Below are 25,284 nucleotides of genomic sequence, written 5' to 3' on the forward strand. Positions count from 1 at the left end.
CAATGTGTTGTATCCAGTGCGGGTGTGGGCCGGACCGGGACCTACATCGTAATGGACAGCATGCTGCGGCAAATCAGAGACAAGAGCTCAGTCAACACACTGGCCTTCCTCAAGCACATCCGCACCCAGCGCAACTACCTGGTTCAGACCGAGGTACGTCCCCTGCCCCCCCAACGCCTGTGTGGGTGTGGGTGTGGGTGTGAGTGTTTTTGTGTGTGTGTGTGTGTGTGTGTGTGTGTGTGTGTGTGTGTGTGTGTGTGTGTGTGTGTGTGTGTGTGTGTGTGTGTGTGTGTGTGTGTGTGTGTGTGTGTATGTGGAGGAGGGAGGGTGTGTGTGTGTGTGTGTGTGTGTGTGTGTGTGTGTGTGTGTGTGTGTGTGTGTGTGTGTGTGTGTGTGTGTGTGTGTGTGTGTGTGTGTGTGTGTGTGTGTCTGCCGGCATGTGTGTGCGTGGTGGGAGCAATGAATCAACACGTGGTGTAATCAAATTAGCGGTAGTGAATTCCGCCTCCTCCACATTACTACAATCACCACGTGGTGATTCATTGCTTCACTTTTTAGAGCTCCAAATTGCATCTTTGTATCCTCATAGACTTAGCCATTTTCCAAGCAGCGCATTAGGAAAACAAATAATGACTTACCCCACCGGGTTCCCTTCCGTGTTGTAAACCATTTTACCGGTGACAGGCCTCACACTCTTTTCCAAATGATTTTGTTACAAAGCGCTTTTTTTTATATTCCGGACAAGCGAGATTGTGTGGTTATCTCCCCGGAGCATGTCTTGTGGAAACAGAACTGGGTTCTCCAGGAATCCATCCAGATGGTTCCGTCCACACGGCTTATCTCTGCTCTGCAGCTGCAGCTCTCTGTTCAGCGCTGCTTTTCAGAGACTCATGGAGTGATTCACTGAATCACTCATGGAGTGATTCAGCCATCCGCTGATGGCTGCCATTAGTCTTATCCTCCACGTGTCACCACACGTGCCTGTGATGTGTCAATACTGTTGGTATTTGCCACATGCCTGTAGAGTGTGCAGTTATGTGTGCTCGCATTTGTGTGTGTAGGTGAGCGTTTGAGTGTATGTGGGTTTGTGTTTTTTTTTTGCATGTGTGTCTGTGCACGTGTTGCCTTGTGTGTGCATGTGTGTTTGTCTGTGCGTGTGTGTGTGTGTGTGTGTGTGTGTGTGTGTGTGTGTGTGTGTGTGTGTGTCTGTGCGTGCACCTGGTTGTATGTGTGCCTGTCTGTGTGTCTGGGCATGTGTTGCCGTGTGTGTGTGTGTGTGTGTGTGTGTGTGTGTGTGTGTGTGTGTGTGTGTGTGTGTGTGTGTGTGTGTGTGTGTGTGTGTGTGTGTGTGTGTGTGTGTCCCCCTCTTACCTTGGTGGTCCTCCTTCCAGGAGCAGTACATCTTCATCCACAACGCGCTGATTGAGGCCATCCAAGGGAAGGAGACGGAGGTGTGTGGAGGTCTGCTGCACAGCTACGTCACCAGCATTCTGACCCCCAATCACAGGGGGCGCACACGGCTGGACAAGCAGTTCAGGGTGAGGACCCCCATCAGCTGTGCGGACCCTCTGATTCAGATCTCCAGACACTTGATGACTTTGAGACCTGAATGTCACGTGATGCCAAGACAGACACTCATTCAGATGAGTCTGGGTCGATGGATTGATTTATGTATTAAGTGTTTATAGATCTACTTCCTTCATATTGTTTAATGGTAGCTGAAAGATAAGACCAATTGCAGTTTGCTGCTCTGGAAGGATATGTAGAGCTCCACAGAGCTGGTGTTGTTGTGCTCCATACGTCATAGCGTATGTTTAACCTCCTCATCTCCATACACTCATTGGGATGCCTCTCCTCAAATCTCTGCTCTCCTTCTCTGTATCAGCATCACACCTTAGCCCAGGTGCCTAGTAGTATCCATATCGCATATTTCGCTGAAAAAAAGTTTACAGGTTTTAACTTTCTTTTGGCACCAAGATTACATCATATTGCCTGTGTAGTCTTGGATATATATATATATATATATATATATATATATATATATATATATATATTTATATATGAAAATATAGCACAGGGCTACATATATATATAAACAAATAATCTGCAGATGTATCTTGACCTTGCCCTTATTACTCTGTTCCTTGGACTGCTATAGCTGCGTTAGGGGCAGGATGCTAGACCTCTGGGTGCCTGTGCTTCAGCTGGAGCAACGTTTTGAAGCTGGAGAAGAGCTAACAAACCCAACATGTTATTTTCAGCAAAGCCTTGCGATGAAGAGGTTAAATGTGAATAGCATTTCTTGTCAGACACTAAAAACAGATTTTTAGAAATCTCAATGCAACTCCTACAGCAGCTTTCCAGCTCTTCTCCAGCTTCTAAAAGTTGCTCCAGCTGAAAGCAGAGGCAGTCAGAGGGCTATTATCCTGCCCCTAACAGCTATAGCTGTTCAAGGAAGAACATATTAAGGGCAAGGTCAAGATACATCTGCAGATTACTTGTTAGTTTAATAGATCGTACATTAACATGCAGAAGATACAGAAAATGGGCAAATGTGTGTTTCTAAACAGGAAATCAACAATGCAAATCTGAAATAATTGTTTTTTATCAAATAATAAGGGCCCTCTTTTTTGCCGGCTTCTGCTCTTTCTCTCTGTCTTTTTCTCAATCTTTCTCTCTCTCCCTCTCCTCACTCTTTGAATTGTTGGAATATTGAATTCAAACTAAATTGGTGCTGTGCAAATTGGAGTGTGGACTCAAATTGCTGGCCTTATTTCATTACACACTGTGCCTGATGGGGTCCAATATTCACACCTGAATTGTGGCCGAGCTCCTAAACTAACAGAACTGTCTTGGTAATGTAGTTATACTTTTGGAACACAGGAAACTGAAATGTCATAGTCCTCATATTATAGCTCTGTATATATATTTCTACCTATTTGTGTTTCAAGGTCTTAAATGTTCCTCCAATGTGAAACTATTTCTAACATGTTTTGCCCTCTGTCTCTCTCTTGTGTTCATTAGTTGATAACACAGTGTAATGCCAGGTTCGTGGAATGTTTCAACGCTCAGAAAGACTGCAACAAGGAGAAAAATCGCAACTCTTCAGTTGTGCCGTGTAAGTGCACTTTCTTAAGGACTATAATTAATGTAGAACTTCAGGATTCTTTAACCTGGAGCCTTTTTTCTGAAGATTTTGGCTGTAAGGGACTTATTCAGAACAGCTTCTGAAATGGGTCCAGCTTTGAGAATGATGTGGCTGATATCCACAAGATCAGGCTACAGTTCTTTAAGGTGTAACATTATGGAAGGGATCCCTGCAGAGAAATACTACTTTCTTTACTTTCTGCTTGATCCAGTTGGTTTCAGTTGGCTATGTCCAACAAAATCTCGCTCAATCTCGCTCATTCGAGATTCAAGTTGTTTCAGAGAACAGAGTGTGTTGTTGTACTACTAGAGAAAGCATAAGTTAGTGTTATCGAAAGGTTTGGGCGAAGGAGAGATGAGATTGTAATGACAATAGCGACATGCAATATGGACTTCTAGAGCGAGGCTTGTCCTAGAGTGAGACAACCTAGAACTTGACTGACAACTGACATTTCAGATGTAATCTGCCTTCATCTGTGGTGTTACCCAACACATCGTCCCTGGCTGCCCTGTTACTCAAACAGCCAGGGGAAACTGTACTATCAGACCTGTGTTGAGAGCCTTTGATCAATAACTCTCTCTCTCTCTCTCTCTCTCTCTCTCTCTCTCTCTCTCTCTCTCTCTCTCTCTCTCTCTCTCTCTGCCTCTCTCTCTCTCTCTCTCTCTCTCTCTCTCTCTGCCTCTCTCTCTGCCTCTCTCTCTGCCTCTCTCTCTCTCTCTCTCCCGGCCGGGCAGCGGAACGAGCCCGGGTGGGACTGGTCCCTTTGCCCGGTGTCAAAGGCAGTGATTACATCAACGCCTCTTACATAATGGTGAGCACCTCTCCGCCGTCTGTCTATCAGTCACCTGTCAGCCGCGTAGCCACTCCTCCTCTAAGTATGGTCAGTGCTGAAAACAGATAGAGACAAAGGTTAGATGAGGCTTTGATAGAGGAAAATTCAATCGATTATTAATATAAAGAAAATGTATCACAACCAAAACACTATTAGACAATAGACTAGCAAACCACATTGATTTAGACCTACTCTGCAGCGACTGTTGTGGATTTTACTACAGACCAATCAGCTCACACCACTCTGTAACAATATGAGGATGATAGAAAGGTAACAACATGATCTCCTGATGCTCACCAGGGGTACTACCGCAGCAACGAGTTCATCATTACCCAGCATCCTTTGCCGCACACCACCAAAGACTTCTGGAGAATGATTTGGGACCACAATGCACAGATCATTGTCATGCTACCGGCAAGTAATGGACCGGTATGCAATTCACACACACACACACACACACACACACACACACACACACACACACACACACACACACACACACACACACACACACACACACACACACACATTCATGAACTCATTCATATTTCGGGCGAACGTGAACTGAACGTACTGTATTACTGCCTTATGAACGTCACTGTGAACTCATTCATTCTGGTGTCTGTGATTGCCAAGCTCACTCGGTTTAACTTCGTTCAATAGGGGGGTTATTTGTTTACCAACACGGCGGATGCGTGTACAGAACGCTGCGTTGTTTGACCGGTTGCCATGGTTATCTCTGTGTGGTTAATTTGCAGTTGCGGTGTTGTCAGCTTACTGTTACATCAAACTGTAATCAGAAAACGCGGCTATATGCTATAGGCCCTATAGTATCTGTCGTATAAAGGCTGGGACAAATTTATAATTATAAATGTGTACACTTTATGTTGAAAGTATAGACCGTCGCGATACCCATTGAAACGAATGGCGCTGTGATTATTCTTCAAAACGAGAGCTGTTTAATTGTGAAAAATGAATTAAACTGTAATCAGACAACTTAGTTATATGCTATAGGCCCTAGAGAATCTGTGGTATGAAGGCTGAGACCAATTTCGAATTATAAAAATGTACAATCCATAACGTTAGCTCTCTGGCTCATAGCTCAGAGGACTAGAATACCTCCTAGAATCATTGCTTGTTGGCCGGAAACAGAAAGGGGGGCTGTTTACGTTTGGTTGTAGTCTTTTTTCACTCAGTTCTCCGTCTCAACAGTAGGGCTAGAATCGAGCGAAAGGATTACAACCGAACGTGAACACCCACCCTTTGCATTTCCGCCCAACAAGCAATGATTCTTCCAACAGAAATCAATGGGATTTACGAAACAGCAACATATTGAAAAAAAAGAAGAATCTGAACTTATTTCAAAATTTTGAATTATGATTGTTAACTGAACTAGTTCATTTTAAAATTTGTGAACTGAACTTTGAACTAGTTCACGTAGAAAGTGAACTTTCCCAACACTGCACACACATCAGTGTCATGATCCAGCGGTGTGTTGTGGTTCCTCTAGCAGGCGGAGGATCAGTTTGTGTACTGGCCCAGCAGAGAGGAGCCTATGAACTGTGAGGCCTTCACGGTTACCCTGATCAGTAAAGACCGCCTGTGTCTGTCCAACGAGGAGCAAATCAGCATCCACGACTTCATCCTGGAGGCCACACAGGTCTGGACTGTGTCTGTCTCTCTGTTGTCTGTTCAGGGGAAAGTCTGGTGCATGTTGCTGTCCCTCCGTCTCCCGTCTCTCTATGTGTTCAGGAGAAGGTCTGGTGCATGTTGCTGTCTCTCTGTCTCTCTGTGTGTCTGAGTCAAGTTCTCAGGAAGTCAGGTCCCTGCCATGTTTCTGTTTCTCCTCTTAATCAACACCAGTCCCTTCGGGTATAAATTCAGTGAGCTTGTGAAAGTTGAATCCTGAAGGTTGCCTTGAACCAGAATTAATATCCAGCCTCAGATTGAGGAAGTGTGGGCATGAGGCAGGACTGTCCCCGGGCAAAACGCCTCCCCGCATGCTGAGGAGGGCCGTAAGAGGAGGGGAATACTGACGCATCACTGTGTTTGTGTGTATGTGTGTGTGTGTCCGTGTGTGTCCGTGTGTGTGTGTGTGTGTGTGTGTGTGTGTGTGTGTGTGTGTGTGTGTGTGTGTGACGCGCATGCGTCACGCCGGTATGCAGCACGCCGACATGCCGCACCAACAAACATACAAAGTATAACATCTCGCCCGTTGTAACTGCCATCGTTAATGCAGCAGAGAAAGATATACTTTAGACATTAGTACCTAACATGTGCCTAGTCACAGTGCTACGGATCGCCTTCAAACAAGCCCTGGCCAGTGGCCGCATCTACAAACAACTGAGGCAAACCCATGATCCCGTCCCGCAACCACCATCGGACGGTGAAGACCTCCCTGTGGATTTTAACAACTACGTGCGCCAACTTCAATGCCATGAATGAACAATGTTCGAGACTCATGAAAGACAATTCAGGAAATCATTGGATACCAAACTACTCCAAGAAAGAGCGCACTTTGCCTGCTCCAGCGATCCAGCGAAGTGGAGTAAAGTGGCATCCATCCTAACTGGAGTATTCTTCCAAAATGGAATATTCCGCACAGGAAATATCAACGGGAAGGAGTTCGGATTACCACTCCTGAAATACGCAACACGGATTCTAAAGAAGTTTCCATTGAGCGATAAACATCCAAAGGAGTTGACACCGGCTTCCATTACTTCCTGGATTGAGAGACAGCTGATCTTCGTGAGAGACGTCATCCAACCATCACTCAGCAGAGGGGCAGCAGACGAACGCCACAAACGCCAAAGGAGAGTAAGCAGAGACAAACTGTCAGACCTATGGCAGCACCGCAGGTCCAAAGCTATTGACATAATTGAAAATAATAGCATGTTTCCCTCCCCCCGCCAACCGTCAATAATACTACTGACGTTTATAAGTACTATATGGCCAAATGTCAATCACCCCCGATACAAACGCTGACCCCGCCCCCTTGGTCCACAAGCTTGGAGACGGTTATCCCAGATTATTATCCATCCACTGCTAAATTCACTTTTGAAGAAGTAGATAAAGTTATTTCCCACCTGCCCAATAACAGTGCCAGTGGATACTATGGGGTGACATATGAGACCATCAAAGCCAGAAAACCCCAGTCCACCCAACTACTAACATATTTATTTAACACCTGTTTGATTAATGGAAAGGTGCCAGGATCATGGAAGGGGGCCCTCATCCATAGAATACCTAAGAAAGACAATATTCCAAGCGACCCATCCACATGGAGAGACATCTCTCTCCTTCCCACTGTCTACAAAATCTTTATGAAATGTCTGCTTGGCCGCATCCTCCCATGGCTTGTGGACACAGGCATCCTCTCACCCAAACAAAAAGCTTACATAGCCAGACAGGGTATGAACGAGCATGTGTTCTGCCTTAAAACTGGAGTCGATGATTTTAAACATGAATCATGTAAACCTTTTACTGTATTCCTAGATTTTAGAGATGCCTTTGGAACACTATCCCACAAAATTATGCTGAATGCACTGAAGGAGATCCATCTACCTCAGCCCTTTGCAGACCTCATAACGGATGTATATAAGGGATCTTTTCTGCAGGTAATCTGTGGACACCAACTCACAGAGCCCATTCCGCTCCAGGTTGGGATTAAAACAGGCTGCCCTTGGAGTGCGGTGAACTTTATCCTTGCCATTAACCAGTGGCTCAAGTGGCTCGTTCAGTGTGCACCACCTGATATCAGATCCCCAAACCCTGTTCAGGGTTACGCTGATGATGTCGAGGTGTCCTCCAGAGACGAGAGTGTCATACATAACATGCTGGCCAGAACAGATGAATTTCTTCACTGGTCAAAGCTGGAGGTGAAGCACACCAAGTGTGCAGCTCTTTATGAGCGACGCAGTGGTGGCAACCGCTGGTATAAAGCCAAATCTGACAAACCGCCCTCCTTCACAATAATGGGGCAGCCTATCAGGGTCTACTCACGCCAAGAGTCATACACCTATCTTGGCCATAACATCAACATTGCGGGTGAGTGGGGGGAGCAGGCACAGGAGCTATGTAGTGCCTATAAGAACAGAATCGATCTAATTGATTCCTCCCCACTCCCTGTAGTCATGAAACTGGACGCTATCAGAGAGGTGGCCCTTGCAAAGGTTCAACACCTCTTTGCAAATGTTCACATCCTGCAAAATGTCTTACAAGACATGAACAATAAAACAGTCCAGGCTGTCCGAAAATGGCTAGGGCTGAACTCACACTCTACCCGGGACCTCATCTTCCTCTCACGTAAAGAGGGGGGGCTGGGTGTCCCAAACGTGGAATGGGTATACACTGCTACCGGCTGACACACCTCCTCAGCATGCTCAACAATGATGACGCTACTGTCAGAGAGCTTGCCAGAGCTTCCCTCATGCTGGACCTCAGGAAGAGGAAGGTCCCTCTGGCCAAAGCAGGCCAGGACAGCTTCTTAGGCTTTGGGAGGAAAAGCAGTGGGAAACTGGACACACAAGCTGCAGGCTTTGGAGTTTGGTCGGACTGGCCGGACCTAAATGACCTGTGCAACAGAATGTCAGTCAAACTGGAATGGACACAACACAACTCACACACAGCACCACAGGCATCTGATGTAGTTGTCACCGACCCTTCTGTAACCGCAGAGGCAACTGTATATCACAACGAGGCACAACACATACTACAGAACACAACAGCAAGGAGATTCCTTCTCAACATAAAACAAACAGAGACCAAACAACACTGGACTGGACTTAGAATGCAGGGAAAGCTAGCATGCCTAGACTTTGCCGACCACTCTGCTTCCTACTCCATGTACAAAAATGCTGCTGTTGGGGAGGATATCCTCTGTTTCACTGCCAAAGCTAGGCTGCAGGTGCTACCTACCAAATACAATCTGGCATTATGGTATCCTGCACACCACCATCCACACTGTATAATGCACTCTGGCCATCAACTTGAATCAGTTGCCCATGTTGTGAATGGCTGTACTAGTATGTACAAAGGACTGTATATTGCACGCCATGACCGACTTGTCGATCTAATTTCCAGTAATGTTAAGGAAGTATCTCTAGAAAATGTGACCATGTACAAACATTCACGCATCATGCCAGAATGGTTTAACAGCTCTTTTGATGTGTTTTGTAGCATCCCAAATACCCCTGATGTTGTGTTTTTAAACAGAGACAGAAGGGAAGTGCTCTTACTTGTGATAGGCTGTGTATTTGATTTGTACATGGAAATGGCTTTCAATGATAAAATCCTTAAATACCAGCCCATTCTGGAAATTCTAAGGGACCTAGGCTACCAATGCAAGCTAATAGTGTTTATTTTTGGAAGCTTGGGGCATGTCCACAACCGTGTTTTCAGTGGGTTAAGGCTGGCTGGGCTCTCCAGCAGAAAATCGAAACAATTAGCAAAGTTCTGCTCCATATCAGCAGTGATAGGCAGCCTGGCAGTGTGGCGCAGGAGATGTTTTTTGTACCCTTGAACAAAGACTTATCTTATCTCTGAAATATTTGAATCTTGTCTCTTGTATTGTGATTGGTGGATTCAAATAAAGAATTAAATGTGTGTGTGTGTGTTTGTGTGTGCCCGTTCAGGACGACTATGTGTTGGAGGTCCGTCACTTCCAGTGCCCCAAGTGGCCCCGCCCTGACGCCCCCCTCAGCAGCAACTTCGAGCTCCTCAAGGTCATCCAGGAGCAGGCCGCCACGAGAGACGGGCCCACCATCGTCCACGATGAGTCAGTGTCCCCTTAACCACCTCCACCCTTACCTCCTCCACCCTTACCACCTCCAACCTTTACCTCCTCAACCCTTTACCTGCTCCACCCTTTACCTCCTCAACCCTTTACCTCCTCCACCCTTTATCTCCTCCACCCTTTACCTCCTCCACCCTTACCACCTCCACCCTTTACCTCCTCCACCCTTTACCTCCTGAACCCATTACCTCCACCCTTTACCTCCTCAACCCTTTACCTCCTCCACCCTTTACCTCCTCAATCCTTACCACCTCCACCCTTTACCTCCTCCACCTTTTACCGCCTCCACCCATTACCTCCTCCACCCATTACCTCCTCCACCCTTACCAGCTCCAACCTTTACCACTTCCACACTTTACCTCCACCCTTTACCTCCTCCACCCTTTACCTCCTCCTTCCTTTACCACCTCCACCCTTTACCTCCTCCACCATTTACCTCCTCCGCCCTTTACCTCCTTCACCCTTTACCTCCTCCACCCTTTACCTCCTCCACCCTTACCAGCTCCAACCTTTACCACCTCCACACTTTACCTCCACCCTTTACCTCCTCCACCCTTTACCACCTCCGCCCTTTACCACTTAACCCTTAACCACTTAACCCTTAACCACCTCCACCCTTTACCACTTAACCCTTAACCACTTAACCCTGCGTTCACACCAAAAGATGCATTTGCTGCCTGAACGCGTTGCCGCCGAAGTTTTGCGGCGCAGCAAAAGTTTTGCAGCGCGGCAAAGGTTTTGCGGCGCGGCAAAGGTTTTGCGGCGCCGCAAAAGTTTTGCTGCGCCGCAGTTTTGTTGCGCGGCAAGTTTTGCCCGCGGTGCTTCTGAATTAATTCACAACCATGGCCGACATTACGAGCATTGCATGTCTTTACCTGTTGTGGAAGAGGGAGAGACGTCGGAATGCCCGTCGTTTATGGGTTCATGAGACCATTCGGAGCCGTATAGAGCTCGGTGAATTTCACCGTCTTCTGCAGGAGCTCCGTCTGGATGACGAACGCTTCCAGCGCTATTTCAGGTTGACTCCGGCCCAGTTTGATGACCTGCTAGCTAGGATCGGTGCTAGGATCTCTCGGTTGGACATTTATACTTATATATATATATGTATTGGACCAGTGGCGATTTTAGCCTGAAATTTCTGCTGCGGCAAATTTATATGACGTCATATTACGTCACAAAAATATAATATAGACCAGTCAGGTATACTATGGGCTGCATTTTGAGTGCCAGCAGGGAGCAGACATCCTATTTCAAATACATTTCACATGCTTTAGCGCTCAGTACGACACAAAGATGTTGCCTATAATAATAATAATAATATTGCATTATATTTTAAACGCACTATTCGTTCCAAAGAATCTCAGAGCGCCAACATGGTACGCACTATAATATAGCATTAAAGTAAAACAATTAGACAGACACATAGCTTCAATAACTTCCATAATTTATTAAACAAAAAAGACGATCTCCTTCAGCTCAAAAAAAAAAAAAAGGTTTTGACTCACCAATGCCGATCACTTAAAAAGGAAGTTGGCTCGACGGTTCTTTGCTTGAGCAAACCTCTCGATCATTTTGTCGTTAAAATCCAGCAGTCCATTAATGAAGGTGTTTTCAATAGAAAGCATGGAGAAGGGCGTTCAGTCTCTTCTGTCCCATTGTGTTCCTAGTGAAAGTCTTTATCCTTTTCAGCGTTGAAAAGTTCCTCTCAGACTCCGCAGACGTCATGGGGGTTGTGATGATGATGCTGAGTAGAGTGCAGGTTTCAGACAAGGCCTCTTGCAGGTTGTTGTCGTGAATGGCCTTGAACAGCAACAGTGCAGATTTCCCTGTGTGCAGCTCAGTGTGTCCGTAAAAAAGAGTCAGCTCAGTTTGCAGCTTCCCCTCGTTCATCAGAGCTGTGGGCCAGAGCTTGATAGCACAGGCGAGTTGGGCCTCCGGGAATGACTTAACAAACTTTGGGAACAGTGTGCAGTCCACCAGTTGTGCGGCAATAAGATGGTCACTCTGTGAGAACCGGTCCTCCACTTGCGCAATCATCGTATCACAGGCCTCCTTCATCACGGCAGGCGTATTTGTTTTCCTGCGCTTTGATGTGCCCGGCTCCTCACTGGCTAGGTTACCAATCTCATCTGCTTTCTCTCTGATTTCTTTCACGTGCACTTTGAAATTCTCCACTGCACGATTCACCCCAGATGCGTCAGGTCTTTAAAGCCATCAGTGGTCCAAACTGAGTCTGCGTTAGTGGTATTTCCAAAAAGAAGGCATGGAAAGCAAAACAGTGCTCTTTTTGTTGTGCTTGCAGTTAGCCATGTCTTTCTTTCAAACCACTCCATCTTGAAATTTCGGTTTGTTTTCTCACCAGGCTGGTTCAGAATGAAGTCGTCTGGTCTGTGTGGTCCCAAACGTTTTATTTCTAATTTTTTGTTCCTGCGGAAATGTGCTGAATTGCACCCTCAGCAAATAATCTACGTCAGCCGTTCTCAATCTGTGGTACGCGTACCACTGGTGGTACGCGAGCGCCCTCTAGTGGTACGCGGAGTATGAACGATTTTTTGAAGCAATTTTTTGAAGATGAAGCAACCGTTAAAACAATGTTTTGCATGTACCCATCATATGCAATGATCTTAAACCTGCATTGACTAACTGCCTGTGACGATGAGTAGGGGAAGCAAAAATTTTGCAAAATCGTCCTGTGACGAGACGTTGAAGTCTGCGGCTGCCTTCAGGCCAGACATTTCTGGACTTTTGGATGCAGCGACGCAGCGATACTGCGCTTTCAAACAAGGCTGTGCGCTTTCTCATTCCATTTGCGACCAGGCTTCTCTTTGTCGCAAATGGTCGCAAATAAGAGCGATGACTACTGTCATGTCATCGCTCTTATTTTATCCCCAAAAACGCAGCTGATCGGACGCATCACACGATTCGGAGGCATGCTTCACATTTAAGGATTTTAGAAACTGATTCTTATTCTTTTTTTTCAAAAATGCATTCGGAAGAGAAGGGAGACTAGCGTTGCTCACGGGTTGGAATGAAAGGGAGAAAAGGGGACAGAGTTGCCTGCGGAAGCGATGTCTGAGATGCAGAGACTGCTTCACGCTACCAGTGTCTGTTTCGTACGGTGTGGAATGAGAGCTCGTGGAGGCACTATTGCGCAAGTACGCCTGCGTGCTTGCGCAATAGCATGCTGCCCGAGAATGAAGTATCGCTGTCAAATCTGTCCCTGGGAAAAGTAACGTTGCCTGCGCCGAATTGAAAAAGGAAACCACTATAATGAAATAATGGTAATATTTCCACATTAATTGATAAAATAACAGGGGATGGGAAGGGGGGATGGCTGTTTCAGAAGGGGGATGATTTTGATCATTTTAATTCCAAAGGGGGATGCCATCCACCCTCATCTCGTGTGCTGGAAGCAGGTTGGATACTGAACCAAGTCTGAGGCTAAAGCTAACCTCAATCGACCCAGACATGTACCTCTCTCACTAAGCATGATAGGCCTAATTTTCAATGTGTGCCTGAGTACATTCTCCTTCAAACCTAAACATAGTTTATATTCTGACCTTATGGCACTTACTGCAATATTTTTAAATACTGAATACGTTGTTTTTCTATGATACACTTGTTCTCATGATAGTTTGATTACAGTGTTTTCGCAGTACACATGATTTCTCTCTTTGCTGTGCATGATTGCTTATAACAGGATTGTTTGACTCCAGTATTTAAATATTCATGTTCAATTCTTTGAATGTTTTGATGCAGTAAAATTTACCTCACATGATTGGTTGACTGCAGTTGTTAAAATTAATATTCAGTGCTGTGAATGCTTTAATGCAGTATACTTGTTAATAACCTCACTAGATTGACTGGTATGTTATATGCCAGATGATATCCCCATTTGCTGGGTAGCCCTATTGAAGCAGTTGTTCAATTGTTAGTATTATCCCGTTGCAAGTGTTTAAATACAATACATGAGTTATAGACAGTTGGTTGCTTCAGTCAGGTAAAGTTATGTGAATAATAAATCGTATTATCAATATTAATGCCTTCTGTGTAAACTCTATGTAGTTATAGGCCTACGCACTTTATTTTAATTCCGGTGGTACTTGGAGAGCCAAATCATTTCTAAGGTGGTACTCATGGTAAAAAGTTTGAGAACCACTGATCTACGTTATTCATTAATTAAAAAACTCTTTCAAAATTGTGTAAAATCTACCGATAGCGAACTCTTCTGTAAGTCTCCTGTAACTCCTGATCTCACTCTCACTGTATGTTTTTTTTGCTTAGTCTCGGGGTAGAGTTCTCGCGGGTTTCGCATTATCCCAGTCTACATTACGTAGAATACGTAGATTACGCAGTTAACGTCTAGGGGCAAATTTGAAATTGCCCCTAGCCTCAATGTTAACTTTGGCCGGTGTGGTTCGCGCTCATTGGTGTTTCTATGGTAATGGTGGGGCAGCTTGGGTCTTTGCCCCTCCGGAAACAGGAAACGGAAATATAGACATAACGTTCATTCAAGCAAGCACACAGGCAGTAGAACACACAAATCAAATTACTCCAAAACAAGGCAATAATGCTTGTGAGTCAAGTTTATTCACACAAATATGTACGCTACTTTGCATATAAAAATATATATATAGTTTGCCATGAAGTAGGAAGGGATTGAGCCTTCTGCTCAACAGCGCCATCTCGTGGGTCTGGTGGGGCACTGCCCCACCTGCCCCTAATGTAGAAACGCCACTGTATTGGACACTTATAACTGGCCACGGTGGTGTTGAAGATCACCGGGTATGCGGAGACTGCAATTATTATCTTCTCCTCCATTTTAGCGCTTTGATCTGGATCAGGTAGTGAACTCAAGGTCACTCCAATGGAGTAAGACTGATTGGCTGTTACGGCATGTCACTCAGTGGCAACGCCTCAGTGGCAACGCTGTTGAACGCTGATTGGCTGTCATCACGCGTTTGCTGCCGAAAAGTTGAAATATTTCAACTCGAGCAGCATTTGACGCGCCGCAAAATACGTGAACGCCGCCGCCGCCCGTGCCCGGCAGCAGGCACGCATGCTGCGCTGCAAATCAGATTTTGACGCGCCGCAAATCCAATTTTGCTGCCCGTTTTCTCGGCAGCAAAGCAGCAACGCGTCTCTACATTCACTTTGAATGGGATCATGCCGTGCGTCAACTTTTTGCATCTTTTGGTGTGAACGCAGGGTAACCCTTACGCCCCGTGCCCACTACATGCGTCCGTTGACTGATGTGGGAAGGTGTGGCTGACTGATGGGGGAGTAGTCTTTGCAGAGGCATCCGTCAGCCAATCTAATCGCTTCGCCGGGTTCTTCCCGCTACTTCCTGCTTGTTGCGATGCAAGATGACCCGCTTTCCCGCTTTCCAGTATCGTCAGAGCCCGAGTCGCGTCACAGTGCTTAAATTTGCAGACGCGATCTGATTGGATGACGGATCCGTCGCTGCCGAAAAAGTTGAACATATTTCAACTTCTTGACTGAGCCGAAGGCTCCAACGGAACGTACGGATCCACAATGCATTGCGCGTCCGTCCCCATTAAAGTCAATGGGGATAACGCAACGGACGCATGTAGTGGGCACGGGGCGTTAACCACCTCCACCCTTTCCCACATTCCCTGTTCACTGTTCCCGCTTCACAGTTCAAACTGCCTGCACAACACAGTCTCACTCCCTACTCGTCAAACGTGTGACGCATGGCCAAGGATCCCTGGCGTCAATTTCCGACGAAAAAGTGGTACCCTTTTCGTCGTTTTTCAACGCGGGGTCCGTCAGATAGACATTCATGTTAATCCCTCAGCGTCGGATATAGACGAAAGGAAATCGATGTTTATCAACGGTGATGCCGTAGCTATTGTCTATTGATTTGTTTGACAGATTCACCATTAAACGTGTTTCTAATGCCATTTCTAGCGAGAAATTTACCTTTTCCTTGAATAATCTTCAGTCAGTGAATGTGTATGATCTTTATTAATATTTATTATCTGAATGGGAAATGCAATATTTTAGGACCGATTCACCGTTAAACGTGTTTCTAATAACATTTCTAGCGAGAAATGTGCTTTTTACTTGCATAATCTTCAGTCAGTGATTGTGTCTGATCTTTAGTTTTATAGTTATCAGGAACACTTTATCGGCTCGCTCGCATGTTTCAACGACGTCAGGTTGCTAGGGACGCTGCTTTCGCTAAACTAGCAGCTCACGTGTTTCCTGCGTTTGTGTTATTAAACCGTTACTTTATGTAACTTTTAATGATATTGTAATAACCACAGGCGAGGTAGTGAGCGAAGTAAGCTTGATAGCAGGTTTATTGGATTCCACAATCGGACAGGCAGGCACAGCTCCACCGGAAAACTACAACAACCAAAACTCCCGCCCGGAAGGAAACCCCCGGAACCCCCTCTCAGAAGGCCCGCCCCTTCCCCCCAAACCCTGTGACGCTACAATACAGGCCCCCAGGACTGGTGCATATTTCCGGAATCCACCAGTGCTCAGAGGCCACGCCTGGTATTGCAGTCGGTTTAGTGGGCTGTGGACGGGTCCCGGAAGTAGATATCCTCGTTCACTCCAATACAAGTGGGGAGCAGGAATGTGTCTCCGCAGAAAATGTGTGGATATCAATCAAAGGTTCCTAAAAAAAATTTTTAGGGGGGGGGGGGGGGGGGTCCTGTGAACCGTGGCGTACCCAGTGCCATGGCATGTCACCTCGTATGGTCCTGGGACGTTGGGACGTTGAACATGAAGGTCTATCTGACGGACCCCGCGTTGAAAAACGACGAAAAAGGTACCCATTTGTCGTCGGAAATCGACGCCAGGGATCCGTGCCCATCCACCCACTCCGGTCCAACAACAATATAAAATTATACCGTAATGCACCTGTTCTTTGTCTTTGGATCGTTTGAATAAATGGATCAATACATGATGAATCACAATGATTGCAAGCAGAGTACCGTAAGAGTTATTGAGCAGCAGATGAACCAGTCCAAAAATCGGACACGTTAACGGAGCACTGAACTAGGCCCTCTCGGATGCCATTTGTTTCACTACGACTCCTTTCAGCTGCACACCCCTCTTCCCCAGCGAGATAACGGCTAATAAAACGCTTGAGGTGGCGTTTTGAAAAGAAGAAACGTACATTTTTTTAGTACACGGTATAAAGATAATTATGAACCTTTGATTGATATCCACACATTTTCTGCGGAGACACATTCCTGCTCCCCACTTGTATTGGAGTGAACGAGGATATCTACTTCCGGGACCCGTCCACAGCCCACTAAACCGACTGCAATACCAGGCGTGGCCTCTGAGCACTGGTGGATTCCGGAAATATGCACCAGTCCTGGGGGCCTGTATTGTAGCGTCACAGGGTTTGGGGGGAAGGGGCGGGCCTTCTGAGAGGGGGTTCCGGGGGTTTCCTTCCGGGCGGGAGTTTTGGTTGTTGTAGTTTTCCGGTGGAGCTGTGCCTGCCTGTCCGATTGTGGAATCCAATAAACCTGCTATCAAGCTTACTTCGCTCACTACCTCGCCTGTGGTTATTACAATATCATTAAAAGTTACATAAAGTAACGGTTTAATAACACAAACGCAGGAAACACGTGAGCTGCTAGTTTAGCGAAAGCAGCGTCCCTAGCAACCTGACGTCGTTGAAACATGCGAGCGAGCCGATAAAGTGTTCCTGATAACTATAAAACTAAAGATCAGACACAATCACTGACTGAAGATTATGCAAGTAAAAAGCACATTTCTCGCTAGAAATGTTATTAGAAACACGTTTAACGGTGAATCGGTCCTAAAATATTGCATTTCCCATTCAGATAATAAATATTAATAAAGATCATACACATTCACTGACTGAAGATTATTCAAGGAAAAGGTACATTTCTCGCTAGAAATGGCATTAGAAACACGTTTAATGGTGAATCTGTCAAACAAATCAATAGACAATAGCTACGGCATCACCGTTGATAAACATCGATTTCCTTTCGTCTATATCCGACGCTGAGGGATTAACATGAATGTCTATCTGACGGACCCCGCGTTGAAAAACGACGAAAAGGGTACCACTTTTTCGTCGGAAATTGACGCCAGGGATCCTTGGCCATGCGTCACACGTTTGACGAGTAGGGAGTGAGACTGTGTTGGCCTGCACGTCTTATGTCAGTAGAAGAAAAGCTCTTTTACAGTTTGAGCCCCACACTGAGGGAATCAATTGCAAAATAATGTAAAGGAAAAAAAACAGATCGTCTATCTACTGCTTTATGACTTTCATAAGTGAGTAATAGTCATACCTTTTACTCTTTACATAATTTTATAATGCTGAACATTTGATCTGTTACCACTCTGTAATGTTTTGTGTTGTCCGTACACTTGGCCACAGTGTACTTGGAGCTCCATGGGGTGCTCTGTTTAAGTAAAGGTTGTATCTCCCTGGTGTCCACCAGCTGGAGGGCGTCGTAGGTCCACCAAAAGGCCTTCTAAAGCAGTGAGCCTGTCTTTGCTCCGTGAGCTCCGGTCTGCAGCCGTGTACTGCCAGTTACCTCCAGAAGGTGGCCCAATTAGGGATAATGAAGTTTGACTTAAGTATTGACACGCATTAGAGTGGTTGAACAACCCCGATCCAGTGGGCCCGCCATGTTTATTCATTAAAATAATGAAGATCAGCTTTAAGGGATACTAATTGAGCTCTTCATGTCGTGTCCGTGGCCCTGTCCTCCGCGCGTTGTCAGCCAAACGTCTGAGGTAATTGTCTACATGCTTGTTATTCAGAGCAGCCTTTAGCCGGGCCCTCCGTCGCTCCCGACCGGGCCCTTAATAGAAGAGGAGACATGCTAGGTTTGTAAAGGCACTCAGAAGAGGAGACATGCTAGGTTTGTAAAGGCACTCAGTTGCCGCTTTCACACCAAAAAGAACCGAGAGCCAGTTCCGGGCTGGTGCTAGGGCCAGTTCCAAACTGGTTCCAGCCTTACCCCAGTTAAGAACCGGTTGGTTTCACACCGGCCAGAGCCAGCCATGGAGCCGGCGTGAGCAACGTCATGACGTCACTACAAACGTCTCCGCTAGTGAGCTTGGACAGAAGCATACGGCCGACATCTTTCTTTATTCTGGGTGGAAATAGTAACATAGTTACGCCATTAAATGCGTTTATGGAAACATTTTTAGCGAGAAATGTGCATTTTACTTTCATAATGTTCGCTCGGTGAATGTGAAGGATGTTTGGTTTGATAGTTATGACGAAGAGGGACCGTTCACTTGCATGGACATGGACTCATCTAGCTGCGTTGGCGCGTTGACGCGTTGAACCACCACAATGATCAAGCGTCAGGTTAGGTTAGGCGCGCAGAAGAACCCTCGCGCCAGTTTCAAACACAACAACAACAATTTCGTCTTCGATTCAATCCGTGTATGGTTCGTTCTTTGAATATTCCGATTTAAAACAAAATCAGAAAAAACAAAAAAGAACCATACACGGATTCACGTCCATTGTTTATGCCGGTCTTCGTTGGTCTTCCTGTTTATGAAGGTACGGATAACTCCGCCCCCGGCGTAAAAGCGGTTCTAGTTCTAGCCCAGCTCTAAAGTGGGGCCAGAGTTGAACCGGTTTTTAGGGGCCGGAGCCGGTTCTTTGGCGGTGTGAAACCAAAGCCCTGGCCCTAGCTCCGAACTGGCCCGGAACCGGCCCCGATTTTGCGGCGGTGTGAAAGGGGCAAGTCCCCTCACCCAGTGGAGCTCCCAATCCTCTAGCCCAGGGGTTTTCAAAGTGCGAGAGAGTGAGCCCCCCCTCAGAGAAAAAAATTCAGCTGAGCCCCCCCCCCTATCTAAGCATGTTTTAGCTTAACCTTTTTTAAATAAATTTGAACATCTTAATCTGTGTAAACTGCCAGTTTACACAGATTCATTCAGGGTCCCCGACTCTGAATTTTCAGAGTCTAATCAGATCTGCCTTTTCAGTCCAGAGATTCGACTATTCGGCGGGGTTTGTTTACCGGCGTTGCTATGGTGACCTCAATTATTATAAGCAACTGAAAACGATGCTATAAAAATTCCGTTTAGATAGTATTGAAGATACAAGTGTGTAGATTTGTTTAATGGTTTGAACGATGTAAACGGTTGAAAAATGAATGAGTTACGATGTCTAGAAGTAGGTGTATCAGAATGGGCAGACGTCTTCAATGAAAACAGCTGAAAACGAAGCGGTATGAAACTAAAACTGTGATTCTGAAGAAATTTTAAATGATATCGAAATTCTGTTTAAATATTATTGAACAAGTACAAGTACAATACAAGTGTGTAGATATGTTAAATGGTTTGCACGAAGATAAACGGTTGAAATTTGTAGGTTTATTTTCGGGTTTATTTTTTTCTCACGTCGCGCCCCCCCTGAAGAACTCTGGCGCCCCCCACAGTTTGAAAACCACTGCTCTAGCCTGTTCCTCTCCAGGCCAGGCCAAGTGTGTAGAAACATACTGTAGAGAGGGGTATCCTGAAAAACCTCTTCCCTCCAAATAGGTATTCATTCTGAGTTCCCACACCCTTCTCTCCTTAATAACATCCTTGGTTTGGATAAACACTGTTGTGTCAGGGGGACACGATTGCAGCGTCTCCTCAGCACATTGAAGCATGTCAGGCCCGGTCAGGGCTAGCATGCTGTTGTGTTTCTGTTACAAACAGGACGACGGTGCTGACATACACCTGAGCTTCTGCTTGTGAGCAAGGCCCCCATGTGGAGAGCTTTGAAACGTTACTTGACGTGTTGGCTGATCACTTGCTGTGCAGGGGGCCTAGAATGAGCTTGAGAGTCATGTTGTCAATACCAATGGTGAAGTAATCCATCTGATGTTTGTCCCTCTTAAATCTTAATTTTGACAAACATTAGGTTGGAGGGATGTTCAAAGATGATGTTTAATAATTTGATTCAGTAAAAATGTGAGCAGAGAAGGAACACAGATGCAGCATAGCGTCATGGTGGATTAAACGGATCCATTTGATAGCCATAAATGATTCACAAATCCATATTAGGCTACGGCCCAAATACTTACCACGTCAACTTAGTATGGAACACGTCATGTGATCATGGTTGTGTTTCTGCCTGCTTGCTATCCAACCTTTAGATGGCAGCCATGTAACAGAAGTATTATTTAGTGGCTCGCTCTTCTCTAAAGTCTTTGCCATGAGGTGGCCTCCAGCCTAAGCCCTGTGTGTGTCTGTGCCTGCCCAGGTGGGGCGCTGTGTCGGCGGGCATGATGTGTGCCCTCAGCACCCTGTCCCAGCAGCTGAAGAGCGAGAGTGCTGTGGACGTCTACCAGGTGGCCAAGATGATCAACCTCATGCGGCCCGGCGTCTTCACACACATCGTAAGACCGGTGCAGGAGGATCCATTTCATGTTAACTCTCTTTTCATTTTGAATGTGCTATAAATGTACTCTTTGGTCTAGCTAAGTCGTCGTACTGCAAGTGGCTGATACTGATAGGTCACCTCCTTCTGCCATCAGTAATAACTCTGCATAAAGGTTTGTGTGTGTGTGTGTGTGTGTGTGTGTGTGTGTGTGTGTGTGTGTGTGTGTGTGTGTGTGTGTGTGTGTGTGTGTGTGTGTGTGTGTGTGTGTGTGTGTGTGTGTGTTCCTGCGTATGTGCATGTGTGTGTGTGGGTATGGGTGAGTGTGTGTGTGTGTGTGCGTGTCTGTTCTTGCGTATGTGCATGCGTGTGTGTGTACGTGTGTGTGTGTCTTCCTGCGTCCATGAGTGTGTGAATACGTGTGTGTGTGTGTGTGTGTGTGTGTGTGTGTATGTGTGTGTGTGTGTGTGTGTGTGTGTGTGTGTGTGTGTGTGTGTGTGTGTGTGTGTGTGTGTGTGTGTGTTCATATGTCTGGACCAGATGCCCTTAAGCAGTGGTTAATGATTAAGGTGGATCCACAGCATGGGTGTGTAGGGGCAGTTTGTCTGGTAGAGACGCTATCTAGGTGATTACATTCAGGACGGCTGATGCCTCCTCTTTCTGTACTCCTGCTCCGCCCACAGGACCAGTACCAGTTCCTCTACACCGCCCTGCTGAGCCTGGTCAGCACCAAGGAGACCAGCGGCCCGGGTCTGACCCGGGACCTGAACGGAACCATGGCCTCCATGTCAGACCATTCTGACCAGTACGAGAACTTGGAGTCACTGGTCTGAGAGCCACAGGGCAGCAGCACTAACTACAGGGTCCGGAGCCATGCGCTCGTCTCCCCAGGCCCCCGGGACCGCACCCCCCACCCCACACACACACACACACACACACACACACACACACACACACACACACACACACACACACACACACACGCGCGGACCAGGGAGCACCCACCTTTGTAGTGTCAGGAGGACTAGTGTGGACACCAGACTTTTTGAGGCCTTTTCTGCCAGACTCTTGGTTCATATGGATATCCTGATTACTTTTTTACACTGATGAAAAGTTTTGATATTTATTTTTCTTTCTCTTGCCATTTTCTGTCTTAACGTTCTACTGAAAAGGGGTTTGCACCTGCAGTTTTTTTTCCAACAGTGGCGACCGCGACGAGAAACACTTGCTGTCTGTTCTTGTGTGCACTATATAACGTCAGTGTTACTGCCTATACTAAAGCTGACCTACTTGGCTTTTTTTCTTCTCCTTTGGTTTTTTATTTTAACATTCCATGGCTATTGTTGCCCTAAACCAACGGCTTCTGTGAAGAACATTGTTTTGTCTGCCCCCTACTGGTCTGTTTGTGTAAAGTGACATTGAAATGAGGAGACTACTCACGGGCCTCAGCCACTTGAATGCTGTTCTTTTTCCAAACCAACTCCACTCGGCTCATGTGACTCATATACCACTTATTTATCCCACAACATGAGAGCGTGGTTCAAATCCCGCAGAGAGAAGTAGTGCTTGCTTTGTACCGTTCCATTCTTTTTATTTCTTAGGCTTATTCTCACTACCCCAAGGCTAACCATACACACCCATGTCAACATACCCAAGTGGTGAAACTGCAACTGTGAACTTTTATGATTTCTTTGTATGATTTTTATTATTATGAGTTTTAATATATGGAAATACTGTATGTATACATATATAAATATATCCTTATCATAATACGTTTTGTGATTTTGTACATGTCCTATGTGGCCTCCATCCTTGGACCAGTCAATCTCTGTTTTTGTTTTGTTTTGGGAACACACGATGGCCTCCCCTAGCTAAGCTCTTCACTAGCTAGGACGTGGGGGCCCAACTAGGCCCTCGCGTTGGGCTCTGGGGCCCCTTACCCTTGTTTTCTATGCTGCTAGGCCATCCAAACTCACAGCCTTGTGTATACGTCCACACCGCCCACCGACACAGAGACCCCACGCTGACGGCCTCCATGAGCAGGAAACTCAGAAGAAGAACGGATGAACCAGCGATGTGACCAGAAACCCGGGTTCCATCGTTGTTCTACCTTGAGGAGGAGTGCCAAGTGTTGAGAGTTGGAACAAGAGTGATCTGGAGTTTCTTCTGTTCTTTCTTTAAGGCTTTTTGTACATAGCTTCTGTTCCCTTACATGCTGATTTATCCAAGTGTTCGCTCTCTTTGTCTATCTCTCTCTCTGGCTCTGTCTCTGTCCCTCTGTCCCTTTTTGTCTGACTTTCCGTCTCTGTCTGTCTGTCTGTCTGTCTGTCTGTCTGTCTGTCTGTCTGTCTGTCTGTCTGTCTGTCTGTCTGTCTGTCTGTCTGTCTGTCTGTCTGTCTGTCTGTCTGTCTGTCTGTCTGTCTGTCTGTCTGTCTGTCTGTCTGTCTGTCTGTCTGTCTGTCTGTCTCTCTCTCTCTCTCTCTCTCTCTCTCTCTCTCTCTCTCTCTCTCTCTCTCTCTCTCTCCACTCAGAGATGATTCAAAAATAGTTTTTCCCAGGTTTAAGGTAATTTATATTTTACTATCTTCATACATCTACATCTTCACACACACGCAGTTATATTATTTTATACATTTGGACACAACGTTTACTTCTCTACCTTCTGTTGTACAGTTCTTATTTTGCTCTGACTGATGATATTAAATAAACACTTGAAATATGAAGGACTTTACAGCACAATAACACCCACATTTAAATGTCTTCTAGTTTATTATTAATGTTAAGGGTAATTGCTGTTTAAGGTTTCCACTTTTACCAAAGACTCAAATTATCGCATTGTAAACAAGCAAAGGTCATACACCTCACCCTTTTGTTCTTGCTACACAAAACCATGATTGGTCCAGACTTCGCTGTACGTACGAGCATTCTTTGGTTTTAGAAATCTTGGAGAGAGGCAGTGAGTGATCTGCTGCAAGTTTCTGTACATTTAAATATCTTCATTTTGTCAACATCGTTTTTTCAGCCTATTGTTGTTGACACAGGATTTGCACAAAATATCCATGAGATATTATGCATTATTTGCATTCATGCATTCTTTTTTTGACAAGATTATAATGTTCAATGTTTTTCATTATGCATTAGCATTCATAGACATTGCAAATGTTGTGTGTGTCTGTTTAAGGTTACATGTTTTGACAAAGCTGCAATGTGTTCAATTAGAAAAACCGAGATAAATCATGTATTCAAACAAGTCTCCCAGTATCCAGCCAGACCAGTATTCTGTCTGTCTGAGGGTTCCCTTCTCCTAGTGAGTCCAGTGAGTCCTCCTAGTGAGTCCTCCTAGTGAGTCCGCCTAGTGAGTCCTCCTCATAGTGAGTCCTCCGCCTCCTTGTGAGTCCTTCACTAACCATCACTGTTCCCTTGTTGCCTTCAAATGCTGACACCTTTTAAACAGTATCAATACAAATTATTGTGAAGCTTAACTAAAGACTGGAGCACTTGCTCAGCTTACCTTTTAACGGGAACAAGTTGTAATTGTTCAACCTGAATAGTTAGATTTGACAAAATTTGGGTTGACATTGGGTTGTCATTCAACCTTCGAGGAAACTGCCATAGTCCAACTCCTTCTGTGAATAAATCAGCAACTCCTCTGTTTGTGGATTCTCTTGTGTTAACGTACGCTTGCAGGGTGTTCCTCCAACACAGGTATTTCAGGTATATAATCATAGAATTTATATTTTCATATTAAGCTCTCTCTCTCTCTCTCTCTCTCTCTCTCTCTCTCTCTCTCTCTCTCTCTCTCTCTCTCTCTCTCTCTCTCTCTCTCTCTCTCTCTCTCTCGCTCTCTCTCTCTCTCTCTTATTTCAACTTGGCGTCAACCCTTATGGTGGTGGTAAAATAAGGAAAACTGTTTGTTTGTGGTTCTTCATCAAATCCCAGTTGTTCCTCCATAACTTCCATTGAGCGCCAGGTGGTGAATGTGAAGTTGCTCAAACATTTTCCCTCTGGCTGGCTCCACTCCTCCAGAGGCTCAGACTTGGCTGTCCCATGAAAGTGAGGATAAATTACCTCCTGTCCTCCCTTCCTCCCTCCATCTCCCATTGCAGACAGGTGGCCCTCTTCTTTTGTAACATTAAATGAAGATAAAAAATATGTTTGGT

General features: G+C 45.7%; 1 protein-coding gene across 1 annotated transcript in view; it reads left to right on the forward strand.

The window, feature by feature from the left end:
* ptprga (protein tyrosine phosphatase receptor type Ga) overlaps positions 1 to 23,395 on the forward strand; it is a 331,197-nt gene extending 307,802 nt beyond the window's left edge. The window contains exons 23-31 of the mRNA XM_056605312.1: positions 18 to 153; positions 1,392 to 1,538; positions 3,025 to 3,118; positions 3,883 to 3,959; positions 4,281 to 4,409; positions 5,494 to 5,640; positions 9,614 to 9,756; positions 21,008 to 21,143; positions 21,808 to 23,395. Of these exons, the coding sequence (XP_056461287.1) occupies positions 18 to 153; positions 1,392 to 1,538; positions 3,025 to 3,118; positions 3,883 to 3,959; positions 4,281 to 4,409; positions 5,494 to 5,640; positions 9,614 to 9,756; positions 21,008 to 21,143; positions 21,808 to 21,957 (1,159 nt within the window). The 3' untranslated portion in view covers positions 21,958 to 23,395. The remainder of the gene's footprint in view (positions 1 to 17; positions 154 to 1,391; positions 1,539 to 3,024; positions 3,119 to 3,882; positions 3,960 to 4,280; positions 4,410 to 5,493; positions 5,641 to 9,613; positions 9,757 to 21,007; positions 21,144 to 21,807) is intronic.
* The last annotated feature ends 1,889 nt before the right edge of the window (positions 23,396 to 25,284 follow it).

The sequence above is a fragment of the Gadus chalcogrammus genome, chromosome 13 (genome assembly GCF_026213295.1).
Source record: "Gadus chalcogrammus isolate NIFS_2021 chromosome 13, NIFS_Gcha_1.0, whole genome shotgun sequence".
Taxonomy (NCBI): Eukaryota; Metazoa; Chordata; class Actinopteri; order Gadiformes; family Gadidae; genus Gadus; species Gadus chalcogrammus.